This window comes from Xiphophorus couchianus, chromosome 23, assembly GCF_001444195.1.
Source record: "Xiphophorus couchianus chromosome 23, X_couchianus-1.0, whole genome shotgun sequence".
NCBI classification, from domain to species: domain Eukaryota; kingdom Metazoa; phylum Chordata; class Actinopteri; order Cyprinodontiformes; family Poeciliidae; genus Xiphophorus; species Xiphophorus couchianus.
In genome coordinates, this window is record NC_040250.1 from 3,304,218 (window position 1) to 3,328,145 (window position 23,928).

General features: G+C 35.8%; 1 protein-coding gene across 17 annotated transcripts in view; it reads left to right on the forward strand.

Moving 5' to 3' along the window:
• Positions 1 to 23,928, forward strand: part of prom1a (prominin 1a) — a 61,223-nt gene that overhangs the window by 21,860 nt on the left and 15,435 nt on the right. For 11 of the 17 annotated variants that reach the window (XM_028008165.1, XM_028008171.1, XM_028008164.1 and 8 more), the window contains exons 2-13: positions 2,904 to 2,962; positions 3,494 to 3,520; positions 7,743 to 7,948; positions 18,239 to 18,359; positions 19,125 to 19,188; positions 19,559 to 19,648; positions 21,505 to 21,734; positions 22,214 to 22,288; positions 22,433 to 22,496; positions 22,785 to 22,944; positions 23,402 to 23,554; positions 23,798 to 23,921. In XM_028008165.1, coding sequence (XP_027863966.1) covers positions 2,904 to 2,962; positions 3,494 to 3,520; positions 7,743 to 7,948; positions 18,239 to 18,359; positions 19,125 to 19,188; positions 19,559 to 19,648; positions 21,505 to 21,734; positions 22,214 to 22,288; positions 22,433 to 22,496; positions 22,785 to 22,944; positions 23,402 to 23,554; positions 23,798 to 23,921 — 1,373 coding nt within the window. The remainder of the gene's footprint in view (positions 1 to 2,903; positions 2,963 to 3,493; positions 3,521 to 7,742; positions 7,949 to 18,238; positions 18,360 to 19,124; positions 19,189 to 19,558; positions 19,649 to 21,504; positions 21,735 to 22,213; positions 22,289 to 22,432; positions 22,497 to 22,784; positions 22,945 to 23,401; positions 23,555 to 23,797; positions 23,922 to 23,928) is intronic. The other 6 variants (XM_028008168.1, XM_028008175.1, XM_028008169.1 and 3 more) reach the window with 1 other exon arrangement.

A 23,928-nucleotide genomic window follows, 5' to 3' on the forward strand; every position in this document is an offset into this window, starting at 1 on the left:
GCCTGTGTACTCCCCATGATGAATGGAATAAAAACACACTCTAAGCCCAAGGTGTGGTTGAAAACACATTGTATCTAATGTCCTCGGAAAAGCTGGATCATGTGACACTTCGCCCAGAAACGCACAATAGGGACTGCTGGCAGCCATTTTGGGGCGGAGGAGCCGACCCAGAACACACGGACAAACTGACCTCGAAAGTGGGGTTGTGTTTCTGATCTTGGTGGGAACATTTAATCAAGTACGAACACCACATAGCTCAGATGTTGGATTACAGTAAGGACACAGGAAAACTTTTGTTCTGTGAGGGACATACAATTACACTGAACTGTAAAAGCATCAAGTACAGGAAGAACTGGGTCAAATAATTCTGCCTTATAGGTGTTTGAAAAAAGGCAATTAGATACAACGTACTGAAAAAAGGTTTGTCTTATACATCCATAACAACTGGGTGAATGATGAACCTGTTTATATAAAAATGTTTTTCTTTAAAAATATGTACAGTTCAGAAATTTATTATTGTTATATCAATTAAAATCACTCTGTAGCAGCTTGTTCTGTACCTTACCTTCAGGAAAAACAAACAGCACACTGCAGATAAAGGAAAACTTTTATATCTCTTGCATCTTGAAAGTCTTGCTTTTTCTATCATCATCGTGTGATGAGTCACAGTCAGCGCTGCTCCAGGTGAACAGAAACAGAGAGTTTGATATGTGATGGAATCATTTGTGGAGTTTTTGATGTTTTATGTGGATTCCCTTGTTTTAAAATCCAGTTGAATTCAGCTGAAGTGTTCAGAGTTTATCCATTTTATTTTACTTTAACCAATGTTTGCACAGCAGCAAAGATCCAAGAGCAAATCTAGCTTGTTATTATCAACGAGTGTCCACAGTCATGAACCTTATAAATTTGATGAAATATGATAACTAGCAGGAACCAGATTGGACAAACTGAAGCTGTGCCTGTCCACCACTTTAGGTTGTAGAGAAGATAAAAGCTGAAATTGTCTGTTAAATGCTTATTCCACACACCTCTGAGGAGATGCATTGTTTCTTGTTGCTTTGACTGTAACTTCTCAACAGTCACTGTGCTGAGTAGGTCAGGGATCTGCAACCTGAGGCTCTTTGAACCTCTCAGTGGCTCTTAACTCAATTATTGTTGCTACACACCTGTATGAGGAAAGCTCACAACTGCGTTTGGATGCGATGTAAAATTTGAAGTAAAACAAATAAAAAAATTACTTTTGAAGCTTGTGGGTTGATTTGCATACACTGGTTTAAGGGCGTGCTGAAAAACAACTTTTTAAAGTTGTTTTTCTCTCAAACAACTTTTTAAAGTTGTTTTTTATTAAACAAACTGCATCATGTCATTTTCCCCACCAGTAAACAAAAAAGAGAACACAATCTCCCATCTCTCTGTGCTTTGTGTATTATTCCTACCAACAGGTGAGGTTGAATGCCTCTTTTGGTTGTTGCTCAGTGTTTCTCTGTCACTGCAGCCTTCGCTCCCTGCCTTGGTTTTCTCTGCACTTTCTCAGAGGATTCTGATTCAATGTCGTCTTCTTTTTTTTCTTGTTTGTCTTTAGCCTCACCACTTTCTTTATTCCACACCTAAGAGCAAGGCACTGTCTCTAGCTAAATAATACCTGTTGCACATTTTATAAACCATAAATGTGTATTGTACCCTAACCCTCTGGGATCCCTGAATTATGTTTTAAAGTTGTGTCTCTTACACACAGAAAAAGCTCTTTTCTGTAGCTACAGACATATTATTTATTATAGGGGCCATTCTTAACCACCTAAATGCCAACTTTGTCAAAATATAGTTTCTGTTGTTGTTTATTTTTGTCTTTTTAATATAGTGATTGACTTACAACTATGAAACAAACCTTTGTCTTACTTGTGCTGTTTTCTTGAACTGCTTAGGGATTATTTATCTTCTGCGGTGACACTGGGTATCTATTTTTTTATATGTGTATATTTACTTTATTGACATCGTTGTACTTATTTATTAGGTGCATTTGATCTATTTTCTGCTCACAACATACATAGGAAGATGGCAATCATCATCATTTTCTTCGTTAATGCACAGGGTGGGCCTCCAATTTTTTTGCCACTAAAAGGTTGAGAATCACAACTACTTGACACAGGAACCCAGGTGACACTGGGTGAAAAATATAAAGTCACTCGATTTGGCTAATAGCAGACTGGTTAAGTCGTATTTATTTTTATGTTTTATTTAGAGTAAAAAAAATTATAACCTAAGCAAAGTAGAGCTACAAAAAATGGTTAAAAACATTTGAAATGAGTCAATAATTATTATAGATTATGCAAAAGTTCATATTGTTACTTTTATGCAAAGTAAAGTATGCATCATAACATAATTCCAGAAGTTTATTAAAAACTTTTGTCTTTTCATGATCTCCCTCCATGTCTTATTCAACACATTATTGGCATGTATTTTGATAGAGACACATGCCATTTTGTTATTTTTATATATAAGCCTGGGCAATAACAATTAAATGATTATGTAGCTAAATATGACATCCTGATGATTCCAGGATGTCAGATCTGCAAACTGGTTCAAGACTGATGAGATGAGAAAATGTAGACACAAACAGGTCACTAGGGTAAATTAGAAATTAAATTGATGTTTTTTGATTCCAGACTTTAACTCCACACCAAACTGTCCCTGTGTTAATGGACTTAATGTACAGAAAAGAGACTAAAGGATGAAAGGAACACACAACAAATTATAGAAAATAAGAAAACCATGGAGACATGTTTAAACTGAATACAGTTAAGCTATGGATGAGTTTTTAGACAAACTTTTGGACAAGAGAGTGAATCGTTATTCCTGTTATTTTCTGGGAAGTAAAATTGTTTTTCTTGTCCTCGTGCCTACAGATCTTATTGTGAAGCTGGCAAAGGACAAGTTTGGAGCCATTCAAACAGAATATCAAAAGGTGAGTGAGTGAAAGAGAGAGAAATAACGATGTCTTCGTCTGGATGTTAAATATCTTATGCAAACTGTAAACAAATACAAAAAAATATTTCTCTGGGATACTCTGTGATTCAACATTCAGTTAAAGTGTAAAAAGACTTGTACTGCCATATTGAAGCAGAACAGATAAGGACTGCTCTCAGGGTTTAATATTGATTAATGATAGTAATACTCCAATGCACAACCTTTTATTAGCCTAGGCAACACAACTTTTTTTCTGATAAATACCCAACAACATTTAGGTGCAACTTTTCTGTATATAAAATAATTTTGAACCTGGAAAAGAATAAAATTTAAATGAACTAAAAACAGCCTTTTTCACTATCTATGTGTTTTGTTACAATATGCAACAGTGTTTTTGCATGCCTGCTTTGATTTCATTTTCTATTGGTCGTTTTCATCTCATGTTTATGTTTTGTGGCTTTGCTCTTTCTCTGATGCTGCATTGCCGTGTCTTCTGCATGTCCTCTTCATCTCGTCTGGCTTCCCCCAGCCAGAGAACATAGTGCTGACCCTGCAGGTAAAGTCCACACTCTGGACTTCCAGTCCAACCCATATTCAGTCTAACTATGCTTCTGTAAGTCACCAGGGTGGCACAATTATAGCTGAGAAAGGCATCTTAACTTGTTCAGAACTTCATTCTATACCATTATTTGATAAATTACAGAAGCATCAGTGATTAGTTGTGTATCCCTGTGACGTTCACGCTACCATCCCATTTTTCTTCAACCACATCCTTCAGTTTTTTATATTCTTCTCTTTTAAAAGCATATTCTCAGAAGGAGAAATGCTTTTTAGATCACAGAAAGAACAGGGCTTAATCATAACATGGTCATTCAGATTTTTTATTTGTTTTTTCTTTTTACCTGATTGTTGGTTTCAGTTTTGAATTGGTTGCATGTTGACAGTAAATGAGAACCTTTTGCTCCCTTTTAGTTACAGTTGGTATTTTGTTGTAGTAAGTGTCATGTAACATAATCCAGTGTTTTAACATTAGCAGTTTGAGCTCATTTACAGTACAAGACACTCATAGTGAATATGTACAAAAGGCCTCATAATAAGTTTATATTTTATGGGATTTGAAAAACTAACTGAAGCATTTTCTTTAAAATAAGCCAACAAAGACTTGATGATTTCTGCGCAAATACAAATTTGCCTGAAAATGGAGTATTATTGTCCCTCAATTGTGAAATTCAGGTTTACCAGCAGCAAACTGACAGACAAATGGAGGCAATAAAATAAAAACAAAAAATCAGAAGGTAAGATGAAAGTAAAATAAGAAGTCTGATCAGACTCCAGGGACTCCTATTTTTTTACCCTTAAATACTATATTGTATGAAGTTCTTTACTGAGTTCTGACTGATTTATATGTGAGATGAACTGAGATCATTCAAATCCACTCAATTTACCTTTCATCTCCATGGAAGTTAAATTAAGGTAATATTTTGATTATAAAAGAAAAGTAAAACGAAGACTAATAAGGACTTTGAGTCACAAGGAGGGTGCAGTAAAAAAAGATTTATTTGATTCCTGACCTTGGTCCATTGATCCGGTGCTTTTGCCCATAACAACAAATCAAGCTAAAATAGAAAAAAAGATGCTAAAACAAACATTTTCCCCATTAGCGGACTGGTGCATCTCAAGTAATGACTTAAAGTTATTAAATTTAGAGCCACATTAGGCAGGTTATTAGCAGGTCTAATGGTTGCTGTTGGCATTAGAGTTAATCAAACTTACATCATCTTCATCAGTAAGACATGTTGCCACCCCATCATCCCCTTTGTTCTTATTAGAAGGGCGTCTTTTTCTTTTGGGCACTTGCCAAAACAAAACTGGAATCCAGAAATAGTCTAAGCTGCAGGCACTCTAAGAGATTTGGTGGAAAGAAAAACATATATATACATGGCTGACCTTTTTTGTGAGGATTCACCCAATAACAAGCAGTGCCCAGAAGCATGATGACAGTGTGGACATTTAAATTTCTACGATGTCCCCAACAGCAGGTTGCCGTTGGGGCTTTTAAATGACTCACGTACATTTAAACTCACTTACGCCTCATGCCCTTTTCTCCTTCTCTTCCTACCAACATTAGTACTGTCCAAGTTCTTTTTTTGTGAGATCTGGTGCTCCACAATGTTATAACTTTATATCAGAAAAAAAACATAATCAGACTTTTAATACCAGCAATTGCTTTTTAAAGCAGGCTTTTTAAAAGCTCTTTTGCACAAATATTTCCTGAAGAACAGAAGAATATTTCTGAGCCAAGTTGAGAAGCGATTTAAGATTAGTGCAAATAAGAGTGTCATGAATTGCGGTGGTGAGGCAGACGCAGATGGACCCAGGTAGATGTATAATGGTGATTTAATGGACAAAATCCAAACAGTCCAAAAACACAGGCAGCATGACTGGACACACGAAGGACTGAGTGCACATTAGACAAGGACCCGACCAAGAACAGACACACAGGTGAGACTAAATACACAGGAGGCAATCAGGGAACGAGAAACACCTGGGAGCAATCAAGGGGAAGATAGGACAACACGGAGACTCAGAGACACAGGAAACTCAAAATAAACACACAGAAAAACACGGAACATGACAAAGAGAGGGAGACCTGTTCAACCATTCGGGACCACTGAGAGTCATACTCTGATCTTTTCATACTAAAGTTACATTTACTAGGAGGGATTACTAACACCCTTTAAAGTTTTGTCAAATTCCAAATCCTTTGATGAATGCAGGTTTCATAGGGCTGACTCTTGTGGAAATTCCGATAAAACGAGGCAGAAGATATACACAGGGCATTTCAGCAGAAGCAGTTTAGTCAACCTGAATATTTATGGCATTCAGATGGATCCTGGGATTACTGAGGCTTTGTGTGGAGAGATATGTCTGTTTCCTAGGTGACCACATAAAGACAGGACAGAGTCCTACACATATAGATTATAATACATTGTTTTTTCCCTACTGTGTAATAAGATTAACACTAGGAATATGCTGTTTTCTGGTTTTAAAATGTAGACTATTATTAAAAAAGTTATTTCAAAATCATTCATTTTCTGTCAGCATTCATTTTGATTAAACTTTTTTAACATCTGTGATTAATGAGAGTTTTCTCTTGGTTATTTTAGACACTGTCATTTGTGAAGCAGCTTACATTCGTTCTCTTTGCACTGCAGAAGCGATGCAGTATATTCACTGCCCCATCACAGACAAGATTAAGCTTGATTTCTATATTTTAGTGACATTGTAGAAATATTCATGCTCTGTGACACATTAGATAAACTTTTATAACTTCTTAAAATTATCTAATATCTTGAGGATAATACATTTTGTTCAAATCAGCAATAAGTTTGATAATAAGCTCATTCTAGTTAAATACAAACCTTTTTATATATATTTAAGTTTCTATCTCGGCCTCAAAACTGCATGTTTAATGTTTTGAACAAATTCATAAAATTTTATTCATGAGAAATAAATATAGAAATGTTTCACTCATAGACAATAATTGCAGGTTTTTCATGGCTTCTTGATTTCTGCTGCGTATAATAATGTTATTATTCAGTTGAATCTTTCTCAGTTGAATCTCAGTGAAACAGATAATCATCCCAGTTCTGGGTGGATTTGTCTTGTTTCAAGAAAAATAAAACCTGGTTTTGTAATTCAGGTTCAGTTTTCCAAAGAGTTCCTTCAAAATGTTTTCTTGTTTTAGAACCAATTCCTCTTGAGTCAGGTTTTTCATCAGAAATGCAGCCTTCATTAAATTGGAAAAAACAAAACTGCAGGCTAACTCAGATAGGTCAGATTCCTTCAACTGTTAAGCTGCTATTCTTCTGGTCTCTATTGTTTGAAGTATGCAGACTCCCGGAGGGTTTTCTAGTAGAGATACACTGACCAGGCTTTTCTAGTTAATGCTGATTTCTAGGTTTCTCTGATGCATGAGTTGCCAGTTCTGTTTATTTTAAGGACTATAATTCATAGAAGGACAATAGGACAAAAAAGAGGAAACGTGTCCTTCAGATTCTTTGATCACTGTTTTGAATACGACAAAAAATAAAGTATTTATCTTTGTATAATGCATTTATATCATTAAAAAAAATAAAACCTTTGTACTCACTGTTGGTTGATGATATAACTTCTTAACTCTGATGCATTTAAGGCATATAAATAAAAAATATTATTTTCATGTACTTGTCCTGCTGATCACCAATCAGAACCAATAAAGATGAAAATGCAATCTCTGGCTGATTGATTGGGGCTTATTGATTTTTATTCTTTCTTTTTTTACAACATTTCAGATTTTTCTGTTACAATTTGAATCTGTTATCATGGAGCCTGAGGTTGGTTGTCCCATTTAGCATGCTAGCAAGAGATCATTAAAAAATCCAAATCAAAATAACTTGGAATATCTACATGTGATGCATTGTGTTCTTTGTTTATGTACATGTCCGTTGGACAGGAGGAGTTTTTACAGCCCTGGGTTCTTCCAGATATTTTTGGATTTGTTGCTCTCTTTATCCTTGGCCTCCTTGTGTGTCCTTCCTTCTCCTCTGTTTTGCCTTCATTAATCTCTCCTCTCTTCGATTCCTCCCTTCCAAACTCTCCCAACCCAACACGTTATTTTAATCCCCTTTCACCTGTGATTCCCCATCTAACTTTATTTCCATATTTATACCCCCTCCTTGTTTCTTTTATGATAATTCTCATAATTTTTCCTCTCATTCTTCTTCCACTGACCCCAGGCCATCTACTATGAGATAGGCTTCCTCATATGTGCAGCGGTGGGCCTACTCTTCGCCATCCTCATGCCCGTTGTGGGGCTCTTCTTCTGCATGTGCCGCTGCTGCGACAACTGCGGTGGTGAGATGCACCAACGCCAGAGGAAGAACGCGGACTGCCGGCGCGGCCTGCTGGGAACGTTGCTCTTCTCCACCTCGCTGGTCATCACGTGAGTGTGGCAGATGCAGAAATGACAGAAATATGATTATAAAAATGCATATTATTTTTAAAGGAATATTTGAATGCATGCACGCTTGATTACATGCAACGCCCCCGCCCTCTTCAGCAGCTTTGTACTCCTAATTATGTTTATGCACAGATACTACAGACACACTCCTCCTCTGGTCAAACACTCAGTCATCAGCCTTCACCATCCCCCCATGTTGTTTGCTAAATATAGTAAAGTCTTACTGTAGATTCTGTGTGGCAGCACCCTTCATCCTTGTGTTCAGTCTAAGCTTGGGTCTCATCGTCCTGCAGGGGATTCTTCCAGAGAGCTCTGTCATGTCAAAAAATATTTATAATCCCAGATAAAACTACAAGATGCCTTAAAATGTCAAATTCATTCATGTGTCTTACAATTTCATCTTTTCTTTTCTGTTGAGATTTTGCTTTATGCTTTATACCCACAGCAGTTCCCTTCATCTTATGCTCTGACATTTTTAATGTTGAAAAAACTCAATTTTGAAGTTGCAGTGTTTCTTTTAAATAAGAAATTAAATTAAAATCACACATGAATAAGCTTGTTCAAAAAATAAGTTACTAAAAATCATGGAAGCCATGGATATAAACCGTTTCATGTGATATACTCATAATTAAGCCATGGTGTTAACACTCATCATCTGTCAGCCATTAGAGGAGACATTGGCGACTTATTCAGGCGTTGGAGCGACAAGCCCTTTATACTTAGAAGCGGCTACATATACAGTGTTTTGTGGGAAATGTAGTCTGTGATTTTACATCAAAGCTATGGACTCAACACATTTGAATGACACACAACCTTTTATGAACTTTATGATGCCGTGAGAGCTTTAGTGGAGCCAGCCGCACACTGTCTGAAAAAAAAATAAAACAAACAAAACCAAACCATCCTCCTGCTACCACTTCCTGTCGTCTTCTTTGTTGTTTTCGGCAGTAGTAACCCTCAGAGCAACGGTCGAGTTTCTCAGTGAGCCTCATTCAATACGCAAATCACAGGATAGTATTTTTATAATCTTTTAATAATTTTTATTTTAATTCTACTTGTGATACTCAGCATGGAAGGCATCCATTGGAACTTTCCATAATCAAAGGGTTTCTGAATTTTAAAGAAGTAATAAAGTAATTTTTATCACAATTTAGACACAATTTTTGAATAGAAATGTATTTGCAAACATCAGACGGCTTCACTACACGTGAGGATCACTTCATTAACATTCCTATTCATAATTTTTCTGCTCGTATAAAAAGTGGAGAGCGAAACCTGCTTGCTTGGGAGACACTTTTTGAGCAGATCAGACTTGAAACACTCAAACATCCAGGTTTGCAAACATTTATCTCTTGCAAATAGCTTCATGGATCTTCTTCTTTTCTTTTCTTTTTTTCTGTTGATTTGCTTTGCAGTCTCGGTAGCAGCATGAAATCTTTAGCCTAGCGGCTTTGAGAGAGCTCTAGTTGCTGCTTGTGCTGAAGTGAAGGGTTCCAGGAGTGTACTTAATTTGATGTTCTTTGACTTTCTGTCTTCATGTTATAAGAAATTCCACAGCAATAACCCAGCAGCCCAGACAGAGGAGACTGCGAGATGCTTTTCTGCTCTTATTAAATCTCCCAAACTACAAGGCAGAGATGCAGCAGAAGCTCTAATGAACAATTACAAGCTGAGCGAGAGGCACAGAGCCCAGGAACTGACTGCTTTTTACTGTCACAAGAAAGCTGACAGCCAGGCTCACAGGAGAGCAGTGGTGACATTTATTTTCCAAGAAGTGTTCAAACCAGATTAAGGGAAAGGCAGCAGCTAGGTGAGGTTGGGAACATAAAAAGGCAAAAAGTAATCGTTGGCACAGAACAAAATTGACTTTATACTTTGTTTTGCATCGTTAAATTTGAGGCAAAAATCATATTTTTGAAGATTTTTTTTAAGCTCTTTCCGGAGATTCCTACTAACTATGAAATACAGTGAATATCACTGCTTAGTTTATTTAAATTAATTTATTCACTGAAAAGACAAGTTACTGAAAATTACATCCCAGATTACGTTGATGTTTAACAGCCAGAAGGTTTAGGTTGCTGCATAAAACAAATCTGTTTACTGAAGTTCTTTGTAGCTAATTTTTACTAAAAAAAACAATTTGTTGGTGCTTGAGGATCTAAAGGTCAATGGGTTTGTTTTATGGTTTTCACTTATACTTCTTTTGAGTAGTGATTCAGGTTGTGGGAATGTAATATCACTTTGCTCTGTAGGAAGGTTCATCCCAATTTACGCTTCACCAGAACCGTTTCACAGTTCAGTTCACAGAGATTAAAATAAATTTCTGTAGATCACCATATGAAACCCTAAACTAAGACAGTAGCACCACAATAAACCAATTTTTCATCAGATATAGTTTATTGTTGTCATGTAACTTTATATCTTATTCTATTTTTACATATATTGCATCTTACAGAACAAAAACAAAAGCTCCACTTATTCATTAATTTTTATGTTTCTCTTTAAAAATATGCACAAACCTGAAACCCTGAACTAATAGTAAATGGCCTCTTTACATTTTTGTCTGTAATGGGGATTTGCTTTCAAAGCACTGAAAGACTGATTATCTGCTCCTAGGAAGCATTATCTGGTAAATAAATAAATAAATTGGCATTTATGTTGGCTTGTAAACACACCTCTGACCACAGCAAAGCAATATGAGCATGAGAGCAGCAGAAACATCATCCGCTTGTCATCATCCATCACATTAAATAACTAATTAAACTCAGATTTGCAGCAAATAGAAGCGATTGATGTAGCAATAATGAGCATAAATCTTTAGCTTCATTAGATCCTGGCTGTTGTGGATTTAAACATGTCTTCTGTCTAAACATTCATTGCCCTCTTCTTTTAATATTTCAACCTCGAATTGAAATATTTCAATTGAGAAGTGATTATTTTTAATGTTTTCCCTGATATTTATGTACTTGGATCATCATTAGTAAACATATTATGCAGAAAAATGTGCAAATATCCTTCACATGTCACATTTGTGCTCTCATGTATGTTCGTTATACTGATGACATGTTGCGTTTTGTCTGCCAGCTACGCTAAAGCCACACCATGCATTATTTAAAGAACAGCAGGAGCTATTTGAGTCTGTCCTAATCAGCTCTGATTCAACATGACCCATGCATGGATTTATAATAAGAAAATGAAGATCCCTCCTTTTGTTGCAGCTGAGTGGAGGAGCCCTGCTGATTCTGTTACCCAGCATGCACTTCAACAATCTATTTCAGTTACTGGGTGTCCGACGGTATTAACAAAAAAAGGTCCAAAAATTACAAGCTTAGTAATTCATGCTTATTATGCTAATCAGATGGGTTCTAATTAAAGATAGTTCAGATACTTTGAACCAAATATCGACCTAAAATCCCAGGCAGACAGTTTAATGTGGTAAAACTTGTCCTTAGCTAGAACGGGCCATCCAGTGATCCGAAACGAGAGAACAGAAGGCTTCCACGCTGAAATCTGTCCTCATATTAAAGGTTTAGCTTTTCCAACATTTCCAGGATAAGATTATGCTGCTGCAATAAGAGATAAATATAATTTAAGGCTTGCTACATCTTCATCAGGAGTTCTGATAAGTGTGAAGGACACTGTATATACTATTGTACATCCTGCTGGCACAAACAAATCTAAAAACATACATTTTCAGTTTTATGCATATAAAAGTCCAGAAAACAACAACAAAAAACACAGATTTTTTTTAACATAAAACATAAAAAAATCTTAGAGTTAATTTGTTACAGATTGCATTATACCTGCTATGAGCCTGTTTACAATATGGTGAGATTTTCTCAAACAACATTTAAATAAATATGGATGCCTAGAAGCTAGTTGCTTATGCTTATATAAGTGTTTAATTACAGTATGAAGCCTAAAGTAGAGGGAAATTTACAGAAGCATCTAGCTTCAATTCCCTAACGGCAGTATATTGGATTGATACTACCCTCCACATTACTAGTGTGCATAATCAGGAATATTTCATTGAGCAGAATACTTTTAATATTTTAAGTGTTATTTCCACCATAAGTAGTGTAGTTATGTGAAACAGTACCGTGGAGCTGTGACGTGGATCTTAATAAGGCCCATGGTGGAAGCACAGGCTGAGCAAAACTTCACACAGTCAGTGATATTATTAAATATATATTAAAACTGTATGGGAGAATATTGCTACAATGCAGTCAGCATGCAACAAATGCTCTTTCTTTCTTTTTTCTTTTATAGATTTTTTTTGCCCCTTTGCATCTAAATTGTATTGTTTTTATGTTCAATGTTGCTCCATCAATGAATTCAACCAAACACCAGTGAAAATAGCATAACAAATTAGTCTTATGCATTTCCACAGTTTTCTTTATTCAGGAAAATCTTTGCTTTGTTATTTTATCAGCTTCTTGTGCCTGGAGCCTGACTTATTTCCTGTTAGAACAGATTTGTAATTGAATGTGTGTTTTCATGGTCTCTGTAGTGCCTCATGACTTATTTGCTTTTCCATTAACAAACTACACATTTTTCTCCCACTGCTTCCACCTTCAACACACAATGGCAGCTCGACACAAATCATTCCTCAGCTAATTAACAAGAGAGGCCATCCTAAGAATGAATCCTCAAATTTATCTTCTTAATGCAAAACATCCCTATTAATCAATTTCTAATTTTCACAAGTCTGTTTCATCCATGAAAACCACTTTATCTTTGCACAGTTTATTTTGTGGTGTGTATAAAACAATTTAACATGCAAATTTAAGCATGTTCCACTGTGAGACTGACTGAGGTGCACAGGCAGGCATTCTTGCAGAGTTTTGGTTAAAGAGATTATATAGCACATTGTTCCTTGGGAGAGAAAAGAAATGAAAAGGAAAAGCTGCATGGCTCTGAGATGTGCTTTACATCTTAGAGGTGCTGTATTTCTGGAAAGCTAGGATCCTCTCCTGCCCCCAAAACAAGATTTCTTATACAGCTTGGTCCGTTTTGGCTCTGAAATGAAAGAAGGCAAACATCCTTATATTTAAAAAACATGCAGAAAAGTTAATTTCAGCAACTGAGTAATAAGCATTTTATGTTAAGAAAACTCATGATTTGTTGAACTAGTTGAAGGAGTTGTGGTCTTCTGTAGTGAGATTTCTCTCCTGCAACTCATAGATGTGAAAACGTCTAACTTCTGAAATTAAGATGTATAAATAAATGAATGAAATATTTATCTGCTAACTTAAGACCTATAAATATTAATAGAGGAAAAAAGAATATTAGATGATTCAGACAGAGCCACTTAAATCATAAATGTTTTAATATTTTATGAGTTTTTTGTCAGAAACCGACTTGTTTTTTCTTCATTCACAGCATTAGAGTTGTAGTTGACTCCAGATTAAAGAGCAATGAATAAATGTCAGGGGATGCACCAAAATCTTGACTTTATAAGGAAACTGTGGTTGTAACAGGATGCCGGGTGTCAACACTGACCTGATGAACTGTGAGGAGAAAAAAAAACACAGTGAAAAATTATTAAACTAGCTGCATAAATTATATAACAAAAAAGAGTGAATAAAATAATCACTTATCCCTAATACCTCAAATTAAACATATGATCTTGATCATTAAAATGCTATTATCATTTTTCTTTTTTTTAAATTTCATAATAAACACTTACTATATCTAGAACTATAAGAGGAAATGGATAATTTTTTGTTGTCCTGCTCTTTATAGGGTAAGAATAACAAGCCTTTTTCTGGTTAAATAGTCAGGGTATCTGCTCAGGCATCCATAAAGTTGTGTGCTGATTAACAAGCATACTGTTTGTCACACATATTGCTTGCTGGTATTAAAGTCTTATTAAAAAGACTGTGATAATTTTCTTTTTATAGTATTTGTTAGGCACTTCTCAGCAGACACAGAGCATAGGATGTGTCAGTATACTTTGTTTTGATTCCAGAATGTTTAACTCAGCACATATTTGTCCCACATTCCCTAATCTGTCTGTTTCTGTGCAGAATACCTAGATGACATTAACAAAATAAATAAATAAAATAAACAAAGATGTGCCAAAAATAAAGTAGTGTCCTAATTTCATACTTTTTGGATTGTCACAGCACAATCCCAAACTTTTTCCCCTCATGTGAAGGTGACAGTTACACTTTACAGTAGCGTTTCAGACTAAAGCTTTGAGAGACGGGAGGAGTGAGGTCCAGTTCCAGCAGAGTGAAACAAGGGGACGGCTGAAAGGCGACTGCCCCGGCCTTGCAGCCACAGTCATGCTGAATGCAGCCATTGTTGGTTTGTAAAAGCTATGGAGCCACTAGACCATGTAACACACACTTCCCAGCCCCCAGTAGTGGCCTAGATTCTGCAGCACTACACTGGACTGATGCTCTTCTTCATCTGCCGTTCTGAGGCTCCCACCCTTAGGGAAGAGTTTCATATGTCATTTGGCTTTTTCTCAAACAAGAATTAAAGCCCTTTTCCAGAGTTGTTAGAGGTAAGTCCCTTTCCCGCTGTGTTTGAATTTTCCCCTCTGGTCAAAACGAGGCAAAAAAAAAAAAAAAAAGCCACACAGACGTGCAACCATTTGCCAAAGTTAAATGTAGCGGACAAACTTAGAACACAACATGCTAGTGGCTCATTCCAATATTTTTAAACCAAAGAAGGAAGAACTCATGAAACCAGATTAATGGAAAATGAGTTGATGTTATGAATAATAAAGTGATTTTGTTACAGGAGAGTTTTTTAACATCAGAGCAATAAATATCATTGGGACCTTTATAAGATAAACTAGAGAAAAACAACACATGGTTTTCAAAAGTGTGGCATGAATTTTATTCATACCCTTTTTTCTGAAACACATAAAAACCTAATTTAATAATTTAGAAGTCACATAATTACTAAAGATAATCCAGCTGTTAGTAATTTAATCTCAATTTTAAATATGTCTGTTATATAAAGGCCTTAGAGATTTGTTAGAAACTTCAGTGAACAAACAGCATCATGAAGGAACACAGCAGGCAGGTCGGGGAGGAAGATGTGGAGACATTTAGGGCAGGATTAGAGTAAAAAACAACATTCCAACATCTTATAGAGGACCGTTCAATCCATCTCACAGAAATGGAAAGAGTGTAGCACAACTGGACATGGATGTCCAGCTAAACTAACTGCCTTTTGAGGATGGCCTTAATCAGAGAAGCAACAGGTAACTTTGGAGGAGCAGCAGAGAGCTACTGCTCAGGTGTGTGTTTCTCCAATCTGAGCACTTTTAGAGTGATGTTTCTTCATGTTTCACATGCAATTCTCATAACTACTTTACACAACTCTATTAAAAAAAAACAAGTCTCTGATTTTCGTGGAATCATTCCATAATATGTGATACAGTTAGAAAAAAAACCCTATTATAATAGGTAACACATCCAATATTGAAGTGAAGCCTCAGGTTCTGCCTTGCAAACATCTAAGAAATTTCTGTGTCTTGGTTGAAATTGAACATTTGGCCCCAATTTAATCTGTCTGTTTTTGGCAGTATTTTTTTAATTAATGAGGTACACAGATCAGCAGTAGAAAAGCTGAATTTGCATGCTGTGAATATTAAATTGCATGCCTGTTGTTTCGCTGTAATGTTCACATCCCACTGGGTAGAAACAAGTAGAAAATTTATGATACATAAAGGAAATGAGAATGCTGTTGGATCATCCTTACTTATCTCAACCTTCACAAAACAGATTGTTCTTTAAATCTTTAAAGAAAGTTTTCAAAGAGAAACTTTTAACACTTTCGGTTAGAAAAAGTACAACTCATCTGTTTAAAGATTTTTATGTTTCTCCTATTAGTGTGGTATAAATATAAATCAAATTAAAACATACATATATATTGTAGTGTGGCAGACGAGGCTCTCCACAGCTTCTTACTAAGTGCTTTGCTTTTCGCTCAAAGACTCTTTGTTAAGCACCAGATTCCAGTGACCTTGCTGGACACCAGGGAGACAGAGTGAGCGAGAGACAAAGACAAGCAGAAGGAGGTGGGCTGAGACAGAGGGAACAGAGTTCAGATTCTACACAAGGGAAATATGAGTTTAATGTTAAGCCTGATGTTAACATGTACAGCATATTGAGTAATGTGTGCATTTAGGAAGACCCAACGTGACCCTGAGTGGAAAACATGATATGGGCAAGCAAGAAAGTTTGATCTCATAAATTTAGCAAAAACTTAAATTATGTCAAATTTCTGAAACTGTATATTTACAATAAGGAAAGAAAAAAACTGAAGAGAGACACGGCTGCACAAAAGGTTTGTGGTTGAAGTTGACAGTTTTGATCTTTCCCTGGTAAATGATCATTCCTGTGTCTCACTCTTCTCATTTGGCTAATTCACAAGTTTCAACCTATTCACTAACGGACTTGTGAAGCCCTGCTTTTGTCAAATCAAGTCAATTGTAGTGGTGGGACTCAATTAAAAATGTTAATCAAGTTAATTGGAGGGTCTTATTCGCAACTAATTGCATTTTGATCAAAAACCATAAATCGATATAATAAGCAACATTCTCAATTCAAAACCCTTTTTACTGATAAACTATTGAATAAATAGACGTGAGCTTAACAAGAGAGACATTTATTGTTTTTATCCTGATATCCAGGTTATTCAACCATCACATTGGTGCAAAAAGTTATCAAACCTATTTAGCTGTCAGGTATTTTAGAAAACCCTAATCATCCGTGTAGCGTCTACAAAAAATAGTTCTTTAGAAATTTGGATTGTGGTTGCTGATATTAGAGTTGGGTACATGCACTTCTTGCTCTTTGTTTGTTGCTGATATTTTCACTAAGATCTTATTTTAGGCTTGAATAGCTTTGTTCATGTAGGCTAACTCCTTTTAGCACAACTTTAACACAACTATTTTTTTCCAGCATCTCATCAGATTGTTTTTTAAGCATATATTGAGCCAAGAGAAGCGACCTTGTCAGTTGTGTGTCAGATTTATGGGTGTACTAGAAACAGGCCAACACAAAGGTTACGTTCTGAATGTTTATATATTAGAAAAAAAACACAATCATTTGCTTTGAAATTCTTAATGTTTTAAAATTTATAAAATAACATAATTGAAACTAATATGTTAATGTCCTTGCATTACTAATTTTGTGTAAATTTTCAAATTGAAAAGTAGAATAATGAAATATAATACCTTCATAGTTCTCTTGCTACTGCTCAGTAGAAAAGCACTTGTACACATGTAGGAGAGAAACAGTATATCTCATCATGCCCTGTCTAAACAAACATTACTGCCCTAATGTGGGAAATGTCTTCAGTTTAATGTCACATCGGATTTTATTCAGGATAAAAACTGTGACTAATGCAGCTGCTACTCAGAACACTGTAAGAATGAACTACACACACCATCTTCACTGCATCACATACTGTATGTACAAGTTACTTTTGTACTTATGCTGAACAACAGACACACACACACACCTACACACACACATCTCCACTGCTTTTTTATTCAATGAGTCACAACAACCCGATTCATTTCTATTGATCTAAACCATCCCAGTTGCCTCTGAGTCAGTCCCTTTGTTATTCCTCTCAGCAAGTCATCTTACATCATTCATAAAGCTGCTTATTCCACTGAGGCATTTCCATGAAAGAGGTTCTCTGTGCAGTACAATCCCACTTTATGAATTCTGACTTCTTTAGAACCATCTTTTCTGAAGTCTGATCACCCCTGGAGCTACAGCCATGCTCACAGGAACCGCCGAACAGACTTACAGTAGCAGGGGTAGTGGTGAGGTGCTTTCAGCTGGGATGGAAATGAGTTATGGAAACAGCCTAATATTATGGGCTAACTCCCTTCATGTTCCTGGAGCCAATTAAGTCTTGTGAGCTATTCAGGTTTGTTTGAAGCATACAGGAGACTTCCTTTAATGACCCGCTTCATGTATTTTTGTTTTTTCATTAAATTTAGATTTGTTTATATCCTGAGGACCTGAGATTAAACGTTTGTAAACTACAATCATCACTTTTTGTTGTTATTTATATTGAATTTATATAATAATATTATATAATGTAATAATATATAATAATATTACTTAGTTCTACAGGTGCTTTAATGTAAAAGTAAAAGTGGGAAAGGCTGACCCCTACTGCTGCTGACATGCCATCATCCCATTCTGCAGAACCCGCTGCTTTTAAGATTTGAATGCCCGGCTGTGAGACAGTAATATCATCTTACTTGCGTCTGCCAATTGTTTACAGGATTGGAGTTCTGTGTGCGTATGCAGCCAACCAGAACCTGAGCTCTCAGGTGAAGAACATACGCCGTCTGGTTAACAGCAACATGAGGGACCTGCATACCTTTGCTAATGACACACCAATGGTGAGACAAAATAAAAACAACATTAACAGCTGCCTCTAATTCTAAGATCATTTGAAAGTTAATTCATTTTAGTAATTCAATCTAAAAACTGGAATCCTCAGTTGATAATGGTTTTGTAGCAAAGTGCTTTCACGAGTGTGGGGAGATTCACATGCTACATGACCATGTTACATCTGTATTTAATTATTCTTGACTTAAGGCTAGATTAAAATGAGATACCCAGAACTACAATAATTTCAGTCTGAAGGTTGGTGTTGACTTGAATTTCCCAATTATTTTTGATGATATTCTACTGTTGAGATGTATAATCTTTCAACTGATCTGATCCAATCAATCACGTTTTTATTACTTATTAATATTATTAACAAACAAGTGTGAGGAATAAGATGTCAAAATATGATGAAAATATATTAACATTGTATTTCTGTAAACTACCAATATTTAATTTTATGGGTTTAAATGCGACTTAAATGACAATGACAATGTTTTAAGCATTGAGTGGTCAGCCTTTGTGTTATTGTTTCATTCTGTAGTAAAAGAAAAGGGGGGAAAATGCCTCTTTTCAATTGCAAGGACTACAATTTCTTATCTGAGTTTTGAGGATTTTTGGTGTTCTGAGAACATTTCATGTTCATTCTGTTATTTAATATTCTTACCTATAGGGTCTTCTAAAACTCAGCTCATTTTTTTTTATTCAGAAACTAATGAACTAGTTTCTGTATGCTTCCTTGTAAGCCTGTTTTGCTTTGTGTTTCCTGTTTGCAGCAAATTGATTACCTAATATCCCAATACGCCACCGTCAAGAACAAAGTCAACTATGACCTAGATAGTAAGTAGATCTTCTTCTTGCCTCTGATAGTGAATTAAGTAGGCATAAATGATTCACTCAGCTTTTTTTCTTGGTAACACATTTTGTTTACTTCCCTTTATCCATGACATGTTTTTACAACTGATTAGCGACATATCTGGGTCTAAAAGCTCCAGCTGTGACTGTAATGGAGGCTTCCTTTGATATTCAAGCTTTCTTCTGCAGGCAGTTCTTTCCTGCCTGCAGACCATTTTTGGTTAGAAATTGGGGGAAAAAAACCCAAAACAAAACAAAAACCTAACTTTGCAGCCAGGCACAATAATGTTACATTTGTTTTATATTTATATAGAAATTACATTTGCCTTATAGAAGTGTTTCTGTTTTCTTACAGACATAGGTCCATTACTCGGGGGAAGGATACATGTACGGTTAGATAAAGAGGTCCATCCTTCTTTAAACCAAGTGCTTAATATGGCTGGAGGTAAATAACACACTTTTTTCTTCCTTTTATTTACTAACTTTCATTTAATGGCCTGCTACTATCAGCATATTGCATAACTTCATTGCTGTTTTATGAATTAAACTTATGAAGTAGACGTTTTTTAAGACAAACACTTTTACAATATTTTTGTAAGCAAGTCTTTGACTTTTAATCATTATTACTTCTTTTTATGGTTTATATTGTTTATGTTTTTCATAAAGTGAAAATCCAGAGAGCCATCAAAGGTAACTCAGCGACTCCATGACTAACTGATGATCCAGTCGTTTTATCCCTAATGTTGTGACTTTTGAAGCTGTTGTTGCTCCTACTATCTGATCCTCCTGGGTTTTTCTCCTGAAAATTGAAACCTCCCTGATCATCAAGTCACATCTTCATAGAGAACAATTATGACATTAAAATTGCATGATGCAACATCTAACAAATGTCTTTAAAAAATTTTTTTTAAAAAGGGGACTAGGAAGAAGATTATGATGAGAAATATTTCGAGGGTTGAATTTGTTTTTTCCTATTTGGTATTGTTTACTTCCATTCTCACTTTCTATTAAAGTGAGAATGAACTTTTTTTCTTCATTTATGTGGATGACAATGTTGCTGAGTGCAGTTTTAAGTCAATGGATCTCACTAAAAGTCCAAACCAACATCAACCTGCATCTGAATATCTCAACTGTGTTCCCTCATGGTGACATGTTTGTTGTTTGTCATAATTTCATTTTAACTAACCTGCAACAACAAAAAGAATATGACTAGTCACCTAAAATATGCTGTGCTTTTTAAAAGTACAAACATTTCCACATTTAGTCATGTCAGAATCCCAACTTCACTTTATGAATCATCCATGAATTATTTTCCTTTTCTTCTCCATTTTGTACTGTTTTGCATTGGCCTGTCACATAAATTCCCAATAAAATGCATTCACTTTGTGGTTGTGAGATGATGATGACATGTAAAAAATTGCAAATACTTTTCAAGGCACACCTGAAGAAGACCAAAAAGCCGTTTATGAGTTCCTGAAGAACTCAATATAATAATTATAATTAACCATCTCTCTTTTTACAAAGTATTTATGTTACAGTGTCAGTGTTGCCATTTCTCCTATTGCATTTTTTGTCATTGTTCCAGCATTTGCCAGTGTCTTCTTATTCCTTATCCTGTTTAATGTTGAATGTTTGCTGCAGGATATCATGGGACTTTTAGCGAACACTGACTGCTGCTTTGCAAAACTCTCGATTACAAAACAATGAGCTCCTCATTAACTACATCATTAATAATAAAAAACAATGATTTACATCATTGCTGTTCCAGGAAAAACAAAAACGAGTTTTCACCTTGGTGAGAAGGAAGTTTACATGTTGTATTGAAGTCAGGCCTGGTGATTTCTAAGTGTTAATGTTGTCCCCTTGTGAGTCTGAGTGTGTGAAACAGAAGCACACATTGTATATTCTGGTTTTTGTTTTTTTTGTATGTATGCTGATGTTAAAACTAAAGTGTCACACATATAACTGAAAGACTGGTCCAATTATGTTGAAAAACGAGGAAAAAGCATTGCTGCTAATAATTTCAGTGTGTTTTTGCATATCATAAACCATTTTACCAGGATAGAATTATGAGATTTTCATAAATCATTTCCCTCTTTATGAGTCATTTTGTGGTAAGCCTTTAAAAATCCTCATTTAATTTCAAATATTATTCCATCCATAAACTATTAAAGGGCTATAAAGAACACTTCTATACTTATGTTTCAAGGAAACATAAACATTTTAGCTCTGATGCCTGGTTTTTCCATATCAGCAACCAAATCTTCTTCTTCACCTCATTTTTGTTCTGGTTCCTTTCAGCCATGAGGGAAACCAAGGAGGCCCTGGAGAACGTCAGTGTATCTCTGGTGGTCTTACAGGAAGGAGCCGGAAAACTTCATTTCAACTTGAGCCAAGTCTGCGACAGCATCAACCGCACCCTCGATGACCCCGGGTGTCATGACGAGGAATCGGACGCCACCACGGCTCAGCTTTGTCGCAGCATCCGCCAGTCCCTCTCCCAGCTGCAGATCAGTGCAAATTTCACCCGGGTACGAAACAAACTATTACACAATCTGAGAATATAATATGATGTGAACAATAATCTGAATGGCTTTACTTTACTTTCAAATATAGTACTATAGAGATACTTTGCAATTGAACTCAACACAAACAAGCTCTTCTTTCTTTCCTAATGTCTGATGTTATGTACTGACATTTCAAATATGATTTCAAAATCTAATGACTGTGGCTGCAGTCTAACTGCATGCAATTTTATAAAAGTTATTAAAGTTTCTTTCACATTGGCCTTAGATTGCAGGATGAATTACAATTTAGTTGGAGAGGAAGCAACATTTTCTTCAAAATGTTGCTTCAACATTTTGTCAACTCATCAATTTCAGCTCTCTGCAGGAAATTGTGAGAGAAATCGATGAGAAAAAGGAGAACTTAGATTCTTGATGCCAAACAGTGTAATCTTCCTTTTGCATCAGTGTTCATGTTTATTGATGTTTTTTTCACTGATTTTTAGCTTCCTAATGTGAACCCTCAGCTGGAAAAAATGAAAAATGTAGTGAAAACGGATCTCAGCTCTGTTGTCCACAGGGTGAGTGTGAATAAATTAAAGGATTTTCCTCCACATTTTTAAACTGGTTTTAACCAGTATCACTAGTATGTGTATTTTTTAAAAACTTTTAGTTTTTTATGGCATTATGAATTTTAAAAGCCTGATGTCTTCTCTTTTTCTCAGGGTTTTTCCTCTTTGAATGACACACCGCACATTGTGATTGAACAGACAAGAAGCGTTGTCAACAGTACGTGTCTAGTAAAAGCAAACACACAACTTCTGCTGTGCACATTATGTTCTAATTGTGTAAATTAATGTAATAGTTTTTTTTTTGTTTGTTTTGTAAGTGTGCATGATGAGACAGATGCAAAAAGTGAACATTTCAAAATCATATCTTTACACCCATGTCTGCTGTTTCATTTAAGCTTCATCTAAAGATCAGATCAATTATGAAACACAAGATTAATTCAGAATTAGTAAGTTCTTTTGTTGCCTTAGTAATAGCATTCTTTCTAATGGCTGATCTTTCATTTAGGTGTCCAGAATTTAGTGGACAGTGTCGGCAACAACATCAGTAGCTTCTCCAAAGCTTTCCCCTTGCAGACCTGCTTGTCCAACTTCACCATCTTCATCAGCCATGCACACGCCAAAATCGAAGACTACTATCCTGAAGTTGATAAAATGGACTTCTACAGGTAAAATGATATCCGGACAAGTGAACGATTTTCTTTGCATAAAGAACAGGAAAATGTTTTACAGTGCAGGAAAGGTTAGGTCCTATTTCATGGGCCTCTAAAATAGAAATATATCATTATTTTGTACAAATAAAATATAATTATCACAAAAAAGCCCAGTTGGTTTTTTTTTCAAAACATAGTGCGGATGGTCTGTAATGCAGTTTTGCAAGACGTTCAAATGAAAAAAGGTGTGATTTTTAAAAGCAAGCACCTTCATGTGACTCACTTAATTTAACAGGTGTGGCTGAAATTATTTCCCAGATACACCAACATCAACTGTTGGGAGTTGATTTTATTCCGAGACATTTATACTGATTATTGGAAACCTCTGATAAGCTCAAACTGTTCCTAACTCAAAAAATCTGTCCTGGGACTTGATGCTTCTACATGTTTAGTTTCTGCTTGATGTTCACAGATGGATCGGCTGTATCGCTCTGTGCTGCATGGTGGTTCTGGTTTTGGCCTTTAATTATTTGGGCCTTCTGTGCGGCACCCTGGGATACGACAAGCATGCCTCACCGACGACACGAGGATGTATCTCCAATACAGGAGGAACACTGCTGATGGCGTAAGTCTAACATATCCTAGTGAAACTCAGGTTTTATACCTTAAACAGTCCCGTCTTTTGGTTTCCAAACAGCTATTTTTTTCAAAAGATTTTCAATTAGTTTGATCTTAGTTCAGTTGTACTACACTAAGCAGGAGAGAAAACATTGGAGATTCTTTATGACAATTGTAAAATAAAAATATTCACTGTTAACATTGTGAACATAAATCAGAAATTCCCACCTGAATTTGTTTCTGTCCACAGCGGTGTTGGATTTAGCTTCATTTTCTCCTGGATGCTTATGGGAGTGTTGACCACCATCTTTCTGGCAGGAGGAAACATGGAGAAACTTCTTTGTGAGCCATTTCACACCAAAGAACTTTTCAAGGCAAGTG